Genomic DNA, 15000 nt, shown 5'->3' on the forward strand with positions numbered 1-15000 from the left:
TATAGCTTACATAATTAAATGAAACACACATAATGTGTATATATATAAAGATATATATATATATATATATATATATATATATATATATATATGTATATATATATATATATATATATATATATATATATATATATATATATATATACACACACAGTGGTACCTCTATATATGAGTTTAATCCGTTCCCGGAGCAGGCTCGAAACCCAAAATGCTTGTTAACCAAAACATTTCTTCCCATAAGAAACAAAGGGAATTCACTTGATGAGTTCCACACATTCATAAATTCATATATACAATAATTCTTAGATGTTTGTAATGTTATTTAAAGAAGAAATTATAGCCCGTAACGTAAGAAATGAATACAAATTTCAGTAATAATTCACAATAAAAATACAAATATCGGAGGGAAAATCTTCCTCCACGACAACTTTTTGGCAAAAATATCAGGATTTCGCTCTATCACTAACCGAATCACTTAATTTACGATTTATGGACACCGTCTTTTTTTTTTTTTTTTTTTTTTTTACATATACATTCAATTTTGACAAGGAACCTCTCTAGAGCTGACTGGTTTTTACTTTTCTTTAAAACGACATGAAAATGGGGTAAAATCACATGAATATGGTGCATTATGAGCACTGCTTTACTGATGTTGTGCTAGTCTCAAAAGAGTTTGCTAAAAATGTGCATACGGAGCAAGTTGCCAGGTTAGCCTTTTTTCAGACCAAAGGCGTACAATTTGTCCTTTTCAGGCCATAAATTTCAAATTTGGCCTTTTTGAAATAGGTTGGTCTTTAGTTATATGAAAAAGGTTGGCCTTAAATGCTACAATTTGGCCTTTTTCTCTACTAACGGGTTAGGTTGGCCTTTTAAAGCTATAGTTGATTAGAGGTTGGCCTTTTCTCATTTAGAAAAGCTGGCAACCCTGATACGGAGGGTAATTTCTGATTGAAGGCTGATACAATGCTCGTATATCAATTTAGATTTTCATTCTTGTATTTTGAGTTAGTTGTAACCCGAGGTATTACTGTTTATGTGTTTGAGTTTATATGTCTATACAGATATAGATTAATGGATGGATGGATAAATAGATAGACAGACAGACAGGTAGATCTATAATAGCCATTCAAGAAGTGAGGCAGATGATAGATGATTTTCTGAAGATATTATTAGATAATGAATAAAAAACCAATGGCTCAAGTCGTATTTTTCATCCAGCCCACTATGAGAGAGAGAGAGAGAGATATTTGGGCTTATGTTAATGTTAATCTTTCTCGCTTGTTCGCTAATTCTCTTCAATACTTTTCTTGACCTCGAACGACCCGCGGAAGTCCAGGACATGGGCAGGGTTACGCCTCCATGCATAACTAGGTTCAAGGTTTTGTTCCTTTCCCAAGTATGCAGGACAGGAAAAAGGTTGGGCAGAGAGAGAGAGAGAGATGAGTATTACCTCATAAAGACCATCCCGTTTTCAGATTTCTGAGTGGGGATACCTTAACGTGGTGAAAGGGTTTGTATATCTCTATGATCAGAAAAGCTGTACTGTACTAGTCAGGGGCCCCCCGATACTAGTTTGGTTTGCTGTGAGCAATCAGACTAAAGTCTCCCACCATCACCAATCCACAGTTGGTCACTGGTGATAAAAATGGCCAAACTCCATACATGAGTAAGGATGCAGTGGTCTAAAAACGTCTGAATTTGTTGTTGTTGTTGTTGCTTTGATATTAAATGGTGAAACACATTTTAACGGAATATTGTTCATTGCCGTCTGTTATTGTAACAGTCTTATTCTTTTCTTCTTCAGCAGCTCTGGTCCTCAAACAATGCATTCAATTCCCAGAAAGGCCACGTTTTTCATCGTCTAATTCGATGAGAGAGTCTTGCAAACCGTCAAATTTCCGCCGTCCCCCCCCCTCTCTCTCTCTGTGACTAATGGCCAATGGTGACACTCTCAACAGAGGACTAGTTTTTCTAATAATCATCCAACCTGGATAGTCGGTCAGTGGCTTGGAAGCTGGTTACGCCGATATGACGTCATGAACAGGATGCCAGGTCATATTATTATTATTATTATTATTATTATTATTATTATTATTATTATTATTATTATTATTAGCCAAGCTACAACCTAGTTGGAAAAGCAAGATGCTATAAGCCCAAGGGCTCCACTAGGGAAAAATAGAACATGCTTGATTGGATCACACGTGAAGGGTTTCAAATAACGTACCTCGCTTCTGGGAACATTGTGGGGGATTAGTCAAGTCTGGGGGTCAAGTTCTCAACATATTTTTGAGGCTCAAGCAATGAACAGGGAGTTTTAGATGATCCAATATAACAACTAATATTATGCCTACCGCTAAGAAGGTAATTTGACGAAGAATAAATTCGAAAAGGAAATAATCAATTTGGCTTAGATATCAAGTTAAGAAAATTAAGAAAAAGCATTTCTTTTTAAAAAAATTCTTGGAATCGGGAGATTTTAGCGCATGTCATTGTTTTCCATTAAAAAAAATAAAGAGGTATTAGCTTACCGTTAGGAAAATCAATCTCCCATATATAATAAAGAGCAAGTCTCTCTCTCTCTCTCTCTCTCTCTCTCTCTCTCTCTCTCTCTCTCTCTCTCTATATATATATATATATATTTAAATATATATACTGTATATATATATATATATATATATATATATATATATATATATATATATATATATATATATATATATATATCATCATCTCCTAAGCCCAGCAAAGGGCCTCGGTTAGATATCGCCAGTCGTCTCTATCTTGAGCTTTTAATTAAATACTTCTTCATTCATTATCTCCTACTCTCTCTCTCTCTCTCTCTCTCTCTCTCTCTCTCTCTCTCTCTCTCTCTCTCTCTCTCTCTCTCTCTATATATATATATATATATATATATATTTATATATATATATATATATATGTATATATATATATAATTATCTCCTACTCATATATATATATATACACATATATATATTATATATATACATTTATATATATTATATATATACATATATATATATATAAAGTATATATATATATATATATATATATATATATATATATATAAAAAGTATATATATATATATATATATATATATATATATATATATATATATATATATATATATATATATATATATATATATATATAATATATATATATATATAATACATATATATATATATACAGTATATATATATATACAGAATATATATATATATATATATATATATATATATATATATATATATATATATATATATATATATATACATATATTTCTTTCTTTTCGGTGACGCTCAGCAGCATTATCAGACACAACTGCTCGGTCTCTCCAGCCTCTCAGGTAGGGAGAAAGGGAATAGTCATACCCTAGTGAGAGGGGGGAGGGGCGTTACTATGAGAGGTACACTGTGTGCATGTAACGTGCATGTCTATCTGAATATTTATCTATCATTTTTGACGGGTCGCGTACACTAGTCTTTAAATAAACACATACAAGGACTCAGGCACTGATGAAATCTTTTTCCCTCTCTCTGTAATTTCAGGTAAAATGTCCGCCAAGAGATCCCGAACGCCCTTCATCTTTACGATGGTGGTGATGGTGATCCTATCTGCAAAATGTCTCTTGTATTTTAGGTAATCTCTGTTTCTCGTTTTTTTTTTTTTTTTTTTTGAGTTTTATATTGTTCTTGTTATTCATATATTCCTTTCAAATTTTTTTGAGATTCGATAATGCCAACTATAGTAATTTTTTTTTTTTTCAATGAGGCGCATTTGCACTGACTCGCAAGGGTGCCCTTTTAGCTCGGAAAAGTTTCCTAATCGCTGATTGGTTGGACAAAATAATTCTAACTAATCAGCTAGCTGGAAACTTTTCGGAGCTAAAAGGGCACCCCTGCGAATCAGCGCAAAAGCACCACATAAAAAAAAAAAATGAGTTATAGTCCTATAAGTGTCCAGTGATTGCATATAAACTTCAAGAGTTTGATGGAAAATACGAAGTTTTCTTATGGTTTCTCAAATCGGACAATTCAAGTCAAGTTAGGGTAGGTTACATAAGGTTTCGGAGATTTTCAAGTGATTTTGATAGGCATAAGCATGATAACAGACAAAGTTAATACACACACATACATACATCATATATATATATATATATATATATATATATATATATATATATATATATATATATATATATATATATATATATATATATATACACACAGTGGAACCTCTACACGCGAACGTATCTACATCCGAATTTTCCAACATCCGAAGTAAAATTTGAGCAATTTTTCGACTCTACACCCGAATTTCATTTCGACACACGAAGTAAGCAATTTTCGTCGTACCGGTTGTATCCGAATTTTTCGACACGCGAAGTACAATTCGAACACGTTCCTACTCTACACCCGAATATTCTTTCGACACCCGAAGTAAACAATACCCGTGCACGTAGATGGTACTCATAGCGCCGGATGTATTTCTTATTTCCGCCGATAGAAGGCAGCATTTCTACCTCGGAGGGACCCTCAATTAGCGTGGCTTGGGACATTCCTCTGTTCTCGTCGGCTTCGTGTGGTTGTGCCCTGTGCATTCTGCTATTAACTGTGTTTTAATCGTGATTTTTTACATTCATCCTTTTACGGTATTTTACGTAAATCATGGGTCCTAAAAGGCTTAGTTTCGCAAGTGGTAGTGGTAATGGTGAGAAAAGGAATAAGGAAATGCTTTCTTTAGAAGTAAAGCAAGGAATTATTGAAAAGCATGAGCGTGGCGTCCGTGTGAGTGAACTTGCAATAGGTTCGGCGCAAATAAAAGAGGTGTTAGGAAAATATCAAGACGTGGTCGACTTCATCGACAAATACCATCCAAAGAAATTGCAGGTTTGTCGTGTAGTTGCGCAGTTTGATGATGTTTCCCTAACTTATTTTAGAAACATTCTAAAAGCTGTACCAAGCAACTTTCTATCGATAGCTTCTTTAAAAAAACTACAAAACGAACTCGTGATGAAGAGGATGGAAGTGGTTCAAAGAAAACGGCAAAGAGTGAAGAGAAAAAAATTCAATCAATTTTAAGTGGAGAGAGTGAAAGTGATTAAAATTAATCATCAAAAAGAAAAAAAAGAAAATGTAAAAAAAATATAAAATATATATAAAAAAAATAAGCTTAGTTAGGTTAAAGTTCACTTAGTGTAAGTTAGAATAAGTTAGGGTAGTGTACGTTTATCGTAGTCAACCTCTCTACCTCCTCGCCGCCCGTCCGTCTCCTCTCTGCGTAGCAAGACCAACAACACCTGCGCTGGACTTTCTAAGGTAAAGTGACGCTAAAAACCCGTTTCTTATTTATTATTTCTTGATCATTATTCTTTTTTACATGTCTATTATCTAATTTAGAGTGCATATTGTCATGTGTAATTATGTGTATTAATTTATTAAGGAGTTATCATTGGTTTTTGGGCTCAACCACGGATTAATCCTATTTCAATGTATTCGTATGGGAAAATTCGTTTCTACATCCGAACATTTTCTACATCCGAATTCGGTTGTGGAACAGATTAAATTCGTATGTAGAGGTACCACTGTGTATATATATATATATATATATATATATATATATATATATATATATATATATATATATAAATATATATATATATACACATACAATATATATTCCTTTCTAAGTGGGGATATCGTAACGTGACAAAAGGGTTTGCGTGTCGCCATGATCAGCAAAGTTGTACTATTGCAGTCAGGGCCACTCCTGCTAGGTGAGTTTGTCGAGATAAGACGAAAACCTCCCAACGTCACCAATTCCCACTGGCCATCGTGGTAATGAAATCTGGCCAAACACCAGACATGAACAGACATGAGGCCACTGTCCTACAGTAGACTAGAAACTCCTGTATTTATTGTTGATGTTGTGTGCATATATAAATGTTTGATTTGAATGTACTATTCTTCTATCCTCCGTTACTCGCAGGAGGGAGAAGATCAGCAATGAAATCCTTTCCGATCAATACATCGGTGACAACGCCACTGACATCGACGAAGAACATTCGCGCCAAAAGCGCTTCCTCTTCTTCACATCGGATAGGAAACTGTCCTTGCCTCCTGGGACGTTAATGCAATTTGGATTGACTCTTGCTATGAATGCGTTAAGGAACGGACCTGTCGGCTATGGAGCAACGCTGACTTTAGACTACGATTTTTCTAGTAAGTTTTTTTGCTTTTAAAGGTTTAAAGGTCACTCATGAATGGCCGAGGCAAGAGACTGAGGCAATGCCTTTGCAGAAAAACGAAATTGAGACACCAAATATACATATGAATAGCGACCAAGTCTCCTCTCCATCCAAGCTAGGACCAGAGACAGTCAGGCAATGACTGTTGATGATTCAGCACGTAGACCGATAGACTCCCCCAAACACTCCATCCTTAGCTCACAAGGATAGTGAGGTTGCAGATGCTGCAAAACACTACCAAGCTTTAGCGGGACTCGAACCCCAGTTTGGTAGATCCCCAGGAAAAAACGTTTAAAATTACACTATTTCCATGAAAGTATGCAGTCCTCCCACAAGTAATATTTGTCATTTGATATCAAGTGACTGCCTATTGGAAACATCCCTGCATGAAGATCTGCTGGACTGGGATTCGAGACCCACTCAAGCTTGATAGTTTCTTCTAGTGGCTGCGACCCCACCATCCTTGTGAGCTAAGTACGGGGGTTTAGGGGTTTAGGTCTACCTACATTGCCTGGCACTAATTGGACCTAGCTTGGGTGGGGAGGGGGCTTAGGATGCTGATCATATGTATATATGTTCATTCTCTAGCGTATTGTCACTGCCACTTGCCTCTGCCATCCATGACCGACCTTTATTATTATTATTATTATTATTATTACTAGCTAAGCTACAGCCCTAGTTGGAAAAGCAAGATGTTATAAGCCAAGGGACTCCAACAGGGAAAATAGCCCAGTGAGGAAAGGAAACAAGGGAAAATAAAATATTTCAAGAACAGCAACAACATTAAAATTAATATTTCCTATATAAACTATCAAAACTTTAACAAAACTTCAACTATGTGTTTTACCTTTAAATATCTTCCATTACAGTAATGAAAGTGATAAAAGACAAAGATTATGTCATCTTAACATTTTACCTTCCATTTAATATAATTTATCATTGTTTCCACGTAACGACCCTTGACACGAACCTCTAAAGTAACACAAAACAGTTGACTTGAACCAAGTTTCTCTCCAGTTACGACGGACAGTCTGGGCTACACGTCAGAAGAAAACCCTTGGTTTGTGTTGCCGTTTTTATATTTAAATGGCGGAGGACCTGGTGAAGACAGCGTGCCAGGGGTCAATTTGGCCGGAGGAGACAGGTGAGATATAGGTCATAGGTAAGATTTTATTATTATTATTATTATTATTATTACTTGCTAAGCTACAATTCTAGATGGAAAAGCAGGATGCTATTAGCCCAGGGGCTCCAACAGGGAAAATAGCCCAGTGAGGAATGGAAAAAAACGAAAAATAAAATATTTTAAGAACAGTAACAACATTAAAATAAATATTTCATATATAAACTATAAAAACTTAAAAAAAAAGAGGAAGAGAAATAAGACAGTGTGCTCGAATGTACCCTCAAGTAAGATAACTCTAACCCAAGAAAGTGAAACACATAGGAATGATGTAGAGTTAACTGGAATTTGATGTCTTCCAAAATCCTCAATAATACGAGTTTTGTGATGCTTATGAAGTTAACTTACAAGTAGGCTACATATATGACAGTAATAAGTAATAATAAGACAGATGTTTTATTCTATAACTGTTACCAGTCTATTCATTCGGACGACCTAGTGACAATATGCGCAATATTAGATGATGTGAGATTAGATTTCATGATAAAAAAAACGACAACAACAAATTCTTTTGTTTTCATGCTGACTTGAGATTTACATTGCATTAATCTAACGGTAAATTTAATAAACAAATAAATAAACAGTGAATTATCAAACAAATACGTTAACATGAATGAATAATAAAAAAAAACCTTAAAGAGATATTTCTTTCTAAGTGACTTGTATTTTTATCACTACAGGGTCGTGATGTTTCAAGTGATCGAGGACATTATCGAGACAGTTGGTCTTCTTGGAAAGCCTTGCGTCCAAAGGGCTATCTGTGAAATCTTCCAAGGGCCACTCAGAAACCATGGCTTCCTCGGCGAGGTTCTGAAACTCCTCTTCAGGTAACAGATTTTCCCTCTGCGGTTCTTTGGTTAACAGTGATTGTGCCGAGATTCTGAAACTCCTCTTCAGGTAACAGATTTTCCCTCTGCGGTTCTTTGGTTAACAGTGATTGTGCCCAGATTCTGAAACTCCTCTTCAGGTAACAGATTTTCCCTCTGCGGTTTTTTGGTTAACAGTGATTGTGCCGAGATTCTGAAACTCCTCTTCAGGTAACAGATTTTCCCTCTGCGGTTCTTTGGTTACCAGTGATTGTGCCCAGATTCTGAAACTCCTCTTCAGGTAACATGTTTTCCCTCTGCGGTTCTTTGGTTACCAGTGATTGTGCCCAGATTCTGAAACTCCGCTTCAGGTAACAGATTTTCCATCTGCGGTTCTTTGGTTAACAGAGATTGTGCCGAGATTCTGAAAATCCTCTTCAGGTAACAGATTTTCCCTCTGCAGTTCTTTGGTTAACAGTGATTGTGCCGAGATTCTGAAACTCCTCTTCAGGTAACAGATTTTCCCTCTGTGGGATTTTAGTTAACAGTGATTGTGTGTGTGTGTGTGTGTGTGTGTGTGAATGTGCGTGTGTGTGTGTGTGCACGGGTCTTTTAACATCCAGTAATATCCTTCTGCCTCGTCTATTAGAATGTTTTGTGTCATTTCAAAACAATAAAAGTAATGAACTGTGCGTAACGTCATATAGCTAGAGATAATTATCTAGGCCAGTACAAAGTCAATACTATAATGACTTTGCGCCAGTAGATCTCAACATCCTACCACAATCGCTGTCTTATCAGGCTGGGTTCGAACCCCACTGTGGTATAATAATTTTTCAATTTACATCCTCTTATATGTCCAGGCTCATAGTAGAAAACGTATTTAACCTATATGGAAAGAGAATAGTTATGTAAAATGTGAACCCTGTCATACCATTACTTCGCGGAGAGTAACCAAACAGATAGTGGAAGGAGAGGTGGCAGGTGTGGTGGGCGGGGATAAACACCGGAACTCGCCGTGCAGTAAGGGTGTTGTTGGGGGTACTTCCTCAGTTCGTGGTGTACCAGGGATTCAAGTGTCCAATTGTACTTCTTACACCCTTTGCATGAAATATTTCTATATGGATGAAACTAATTTGGGAAATATACTGTGAATTATGTGAAACAAGAAAAAATTAAAAAGTAAATGTTTCACAAAATCTACAGTTAGCCTACCTAATAAAATACTCCTAAGACTGCATGTTGGGAGATTATGTACTGCGCAGTACAACATAACTTGGGAGGTGTAAGATTCACCCAGAGAGAGAGAGAGAGAGAGAGAGAGAGAGAGAGAGAGAGAGAGAGAGAGAGAGAGAGAGAGAGATTGTAATATTGCCGAAATGGTATAATTAAGTTTCTAAAAAATTTCAATTTATTCAACTGTGTTTCAAGTCGACATACACCAAGAACATTATTCTAAACTTGATCTGTATTCAGAGAGAGAGAGAGAGAGAGAGAGAGAGAGAGAGAGAGAGGGAGAGAGAGAGAGAGAGAGAGAGAGAGTTAAAAATTTCTAGAAATAAGATTTCCAATTCCTTCAACTATGTGTTTTACGTTGACATACACCGAGATCGAAAACTTGACCTGTAATCAAGATGTAATTTTGTTTTATTTTCTTCCTCTCATGATGTAAATTTATCTTTTTTTCTTCTTATCAGCGTAAGCAGGGCAGCCTACGCCGAAGTGCGCCTCTCGGATTACTTGGCGGCTGAGAAGGCAGGAAAGGAGACAGGAGACTGTTCCTTTTATACTCAGCTGTGTCTCCACTCGCTTTTCTCCAACGCCACAGCTCATCCACCGCCTAAGTTGATGTGAGTACAGTGGGAATTATTCTTCTGTGAATAGCATAAGCTAACCGATCTTGGTTATCATAGATATAAAAAAAAATCAATTTAGTAATATCCCCTATGATACAAAACAAATTTCCGGCTACACACACACACACACACACACACACACACACACACACATATATATATATATATATATATATATATATATATATTATTTATATTCCGGTCACGCTGAGCGACATTGCCAGACGTATAACTTCACGGTCTTTCACTGTCCCTCGGTAGGCGGAAGAGGGAATGGGCATACCCTGGTGAAAGGGAGTACCCCGAGAGATACAATCGTAATCCACAACTGTCGTGTTGTAGTTAGGAAAAGGGGGGGGGGTGTTGAACGTATATGCATATCTATCTGAATATTTAGCCGTCATTTTTGACTGGTCGCATACACAAGTAATGAATAACTGCGATGACTATCTATCGACAATTTGATTAATTACTCTGTAACTTTCATGGAATGTATCATCACTTGAGAATCATTCAATGGAAATATGATCAAGAATTCTCGTAGTGATTAATTTTTGAACAATTCATTAATGTTTTCTGCAATTTAATGATTGGTATTATTAGAAGATAATTCAAAAATTGAATTATACCGATGAATAGGGAGGGGGGGTTGCGATTTCTAGAGATGAATTATTTTTAAGTGAATCGACCTACTGTTTCCATATTTTTATTGGCACAATAACCCAGCAAACCCGTAATTAGCAGGATAATGTATAAAACAAGTACAGTAGACCTCCGGCATACGGCGTCCCCAGCTTATGTTTTTTTCACGTTACGGTGTGGAATACGATTTTTTTTCGTCCCCTCGTTACGACATTTTCCCCACCTTACGGCATCGAATTCCGAAACTCAAATTTGGCGGTTTCTACGCGTACGACTGTGCGAGTCAGTAGCTTACCACCACGCTCATATGTCACTGCATACGTCACTAAGAAGCTAGTCTGCTATTGGTCGGCATCACTAAGATGCCGATACCCCATTGGCCGAAAATCCTCCCACAATGCTTGAGAGAGATGCTGCTTCTCTCTCTCTTTGTCATACGTGTGCTCAGTTCAGAATCTCGTGTGCGTTTCGTAAAGACTTGATCTCGTGTGAGTGCTTGCGATATTGTTATTTTTTGTGCATTTTACTGCTTAATTATAACTTTAATTCCTTTGCCATGGGTCCCAAGATTGCTAGTGATGTTAAAGGCAGAAGTAAGAAGATGATAACTATGGAAAGGAACCTGGAGATCATAAAGAAATATGAAGAAGGCATGCGCATCGTTACCCTCGCTAATACGTACGACCGTAACCAATCTACGATTGGTACAATTATTAAGTATAAGGAAGCCATTAAAGCAAGTAAGTCTTCTAAAGGCATGACTGTCATTGCCAGTGGAAGGACCTCAATCAACGATGAGATGGAGAGACTCCTTCATCTGTGGATTAAAGAGAAGGAAATCGCTGGTGATACACTCACGCAATTGGTAATTTCGCATAAGGCGAGCGCCATCTTTGCCGATCTTGTGGAAGCCCAGAGAGACGGCAGAGGCGAAGGAATGTCACAGCAAGCCCCCCAAGAGTTTAAGGCTTCTCATGGGTGGTTTGATCGGTTTAGGAAGAGGACTGGTATTCACTCAATCGTCAGGCATGGAGAGGCGGCCAGTTCTGACAAGAAAGCAGCAGAAGAATTCCTCAAGAAGTTTGAGAACGTAATTTCCAGAGAAGGCTACATTCCTCAGCAAGTTTTTAACTGCGATGAAACTGGCCTTTTCTGGAAGAAAATGCCCTGCCATACATATATCACAGCTGAAGAAAGGAAACTTCCTGGCCATAAACCAATGAAGGACAGACTAACGCTCGCATTTTGTGCAAATGCCAGTGGGGACTTAAAAATTAAGCCCCTACTGGTATACCACTCAGAAAATCCTCGTGCCTTCAAGGCACAAAATATGACGAAGGAGAGGCTCTCGGTATTTTGGAAGTCTAATGCTAAGGCCTGGGTCACGAGGACCATATTTATTGAGTGGATAAACGTCTGCTTCGGTCCTGCTGTCAAGAACTATTTAGAAGAGAACGATCTTCCTCTGAAATGTCTCCTGGTGTTGGACAATGCCCCTGCTCACCCTCCTGGCCTCGAGGACATCATTCATCCTGACTTCTCCTGCATTAAGGTTCTCTATCTGCCACCAAACACCACCCCTCTCCTCCAGCCTATGGACCATTAAGTGATTGCCAACTTCAAAAAGCTTTACACGAAGCATCTGTTCAGAAGATGCTTCGAAGTGACTGAAAGCACTCAACTCACCCTCCGTGAATTTTGGAGGGGGCATTTTGACATCGTTCAATGCCTGAAGATGATCGACACAGCTTGGAATGAGGTTTCACGGCGCACCTTGAACTCCTCATGGAAGAAACTGCGGCCAGCTGTTGTAGCAGAACGAGACTTTGAAGGTTTCGATCCCTCAACCGAAGACGAGGCCGTTGATGATCCTGCCCCTGAGGGTGATGTTGAGGAAATAATTTCAATCGGGAGGTCCATGGGGCTTGTTGTCGATGAGGCTGACGTCCATAACCTTATCGGGGAGCACAGGGAGGAGCTTACAACTGAAGACTTAAAGGAGTTAGAGGCAATGCAGTTGACGATCATTCAAGAAGACCACAGCTCTAGTGGAGGCGAGGACGGGGGGGGGGGGGGGAGAGACTGAAGAAACGACATCGTCAGAAATAAGGGAAGCTATCGGTTGGTATGAAAACCTTACGAGTTTCATTGAAAGGAAACACCCAGAAAAACTTCACACAAGTCTTATGCAGAGTGTTAATGATAAGTGTATGAGTCATTTTAGGAATATGTTGAGGAATCGTCAGAAACAGGCTTCTTTGGATAGATATTTCTCCAAAAGAGAAATGTCAGAAAGCAAAGACGATAATAGTGATTCTATCAAAAAAGCTAAAAAAAAGAGTAATTTTTTAAGTTCTAAAAAAAAAAAACCATAAAAAAAAAATTTCAAAAGACAAAAATAATAAAAAAAGCATTTTTAATTTTAAGTGTTAATTAGTAAGAATAAATTTATTATTATTAAGTACATAACATAATTAGCATTGATACGTTTTTATATCTACCGTCTACTCCTCCCTCTGCCTCCACCCACTACCAGCTCAAGTCACGTCACTCCAAAGGTAAATAAGATTTAATTTTTCCTTTACAGTACTGTACAGTATATAATTTTTATTTATAATGTTACTTAATTATATACTGTACAGTACTGTACATGTATATTATATATAAGTATACTGTAGTACAGTGCTTACTATACTACTGTATTGTATTTTGTTACATTCTAATTTTCAATGTTTTTACCAGAGGTTTTTCACACATTAACTATTCTATTGCCCGCCATACGACATTTTCACCATACGATACCAACTCCGGAACGGATTAATGTCGTATGGCGGGGGCCTACTGTAATTAATAATGGGATGTATAAGTGATTGAATTCCAACAAGGAATTTGGAATTTGGTTCAGTGCACTAACGATGCATTGATACGAACACTTAAACTCAATTTTTTTTTCTAATGAGGCGCATTTGCACCGACTCGCAGCGGTGCCCTTTTAGCTCAGAAAAGTTTCCTGTAATCTGATTGGTTAGAATGATCTTGTCCAACCAATCAGCGATCAGGAAACTTTTCCGAGCTAAAAGGGCACCCCAGCGAGTCTGTGTAAAACTGCCTCACTAAAAAGAATTGACTTATACTTATTATGAATACCAAACTCGGCTGGAGCCCATGTTTGCAATACAAAAGAGCAACAGCACCACAACACCACCATCAATAAGTTCGCCACTATGCAGTCAGTATACTGCCTATATTGTTATTATTATTACTTGCTAAGCTACGACCCTAGTTGGAGAAGCAGAATACTATAAGCCCAAGGGCTCCAACAGGAAAAATAGCTGTGAGGAAAGGAAATAAGGAAATATACTACACGAGAAGTTTAGGAATAATAACAATATTAAAACAAATCTATCATATATAAACTATAAAAAAAAAATCAAAATAACAAGAGGAAGAGAAATCAAATAGATTAGTGTGATCGAGTGTACCTTTATATAGATACAATACTTATATTATTATTATTATTATTATTATTATTATTATTGCTAGTCAAGCTACAACCCTAGTTGGAAAAGCAAAATGCTATAAGTCCAAGGGCTCCAACAGGAAAAAATAGCCCAGTGAGGAAAGGAAAAGGAAATAAATAAACGATATAAGAAGTAATGAAAAAATTAAAATTAATTCTTATGAATATTAAAAAAAACATTAACATTAAAACAGACAATTCATATATAGATTATAAAAAGACTTATGTCAGCCTGTTCAACATAAAAAAGTTTGCTGCAGCTTTCAACTTTTGAAGTTCTACTGATTCAAAAATCCGTTTAGGAAGATTATTCCACAAGCTGGTCACAGCTGGAATAAAACTTCTAGGATCGAGATTGAATTTTATCGTCTGCCATACATCGGAAGGATTTTTATATCTGGAACCAATTGTCTTTTCCTTTCGTAGCTTGACAATCAGATTGTTCATTATAAGAATTATCCGATTTCATAACTGAACTAAGAAATTACGATACTTTTTGATGTCTCAGTGAAGGGACTTATGACCTCGACCTTAAGATAGATTTTTTTCACTTTTCTTATTATTTTCCGACAAGCTGAGACAACGTTTCTGTTCTACAGACTTTGGTATCGAGTTGTTGCATGTCATTAATAAGAGTTTCCTCTTCTGTTCTCAATTCCAGACCTGTAACGGACGATGTGGAGGGGAGAGAGAAGAAAGAAGAGGTAAATGGAAGAGAGAT

The 15000-nt window shown here is 36.9% G+C and overlaps 1 protein-coding gene across 2 annotated transcripts in view; it reads left to right on the forward strand.

The window, feature by feature from the left end:
- The window catches only part of LOC137621095 (uncharacterized), a 26296-nt gene that overhangs the window by 3251 nt on the left and 8045 nt on the right, over positions 1-15000 (forward strand). The window contains exons 2-7 of one of the 2 annotated variants that reach the window (XM_068351527.1): positions 3574-3664; positions 6014-6246; positions 7290-7416; positions 8136-8282; positions 9959-10111; positions 14941-15000. The exon at positions 14941-15000 is cut by the window's right edge and continues 443 nt beyond it. In XM_068351527.1, the coding sequence (XP_068207628.1) occupies positions 3579-3664; positions 6014-6246; positions 7290-7416; positions 8136-8282; positions 9959-10111; positions 14941-15000 (806 nt within the window). In that variant the 5' untranslated portion in view covers positions 3574-3578. The remainder of the gene's footprint in view (positions 1-3573; positions 3665-6013; positions 6247-7289; positions 7417-8135; positions 8283-9958; positions 10112-14940) is intronic. The other variant, XM_068351528.1, reaches the window with a different exon arrangement.

This window comes from Palaemon carinicauda, chromosome 27, assembly GCF_036898095.1.
Source record: "Palaemon carinicauda isolate YSFRI2023 chromosome 27, ASM3689809v2, whole genome shotgun sequence".
NCBI classification, from domain to species: Eukaryota; Metazoa; Arthropoda; class Malacostraca; order Decapoda; family Palaemonidae; genus Palaemon; species Palaemon carinicauda.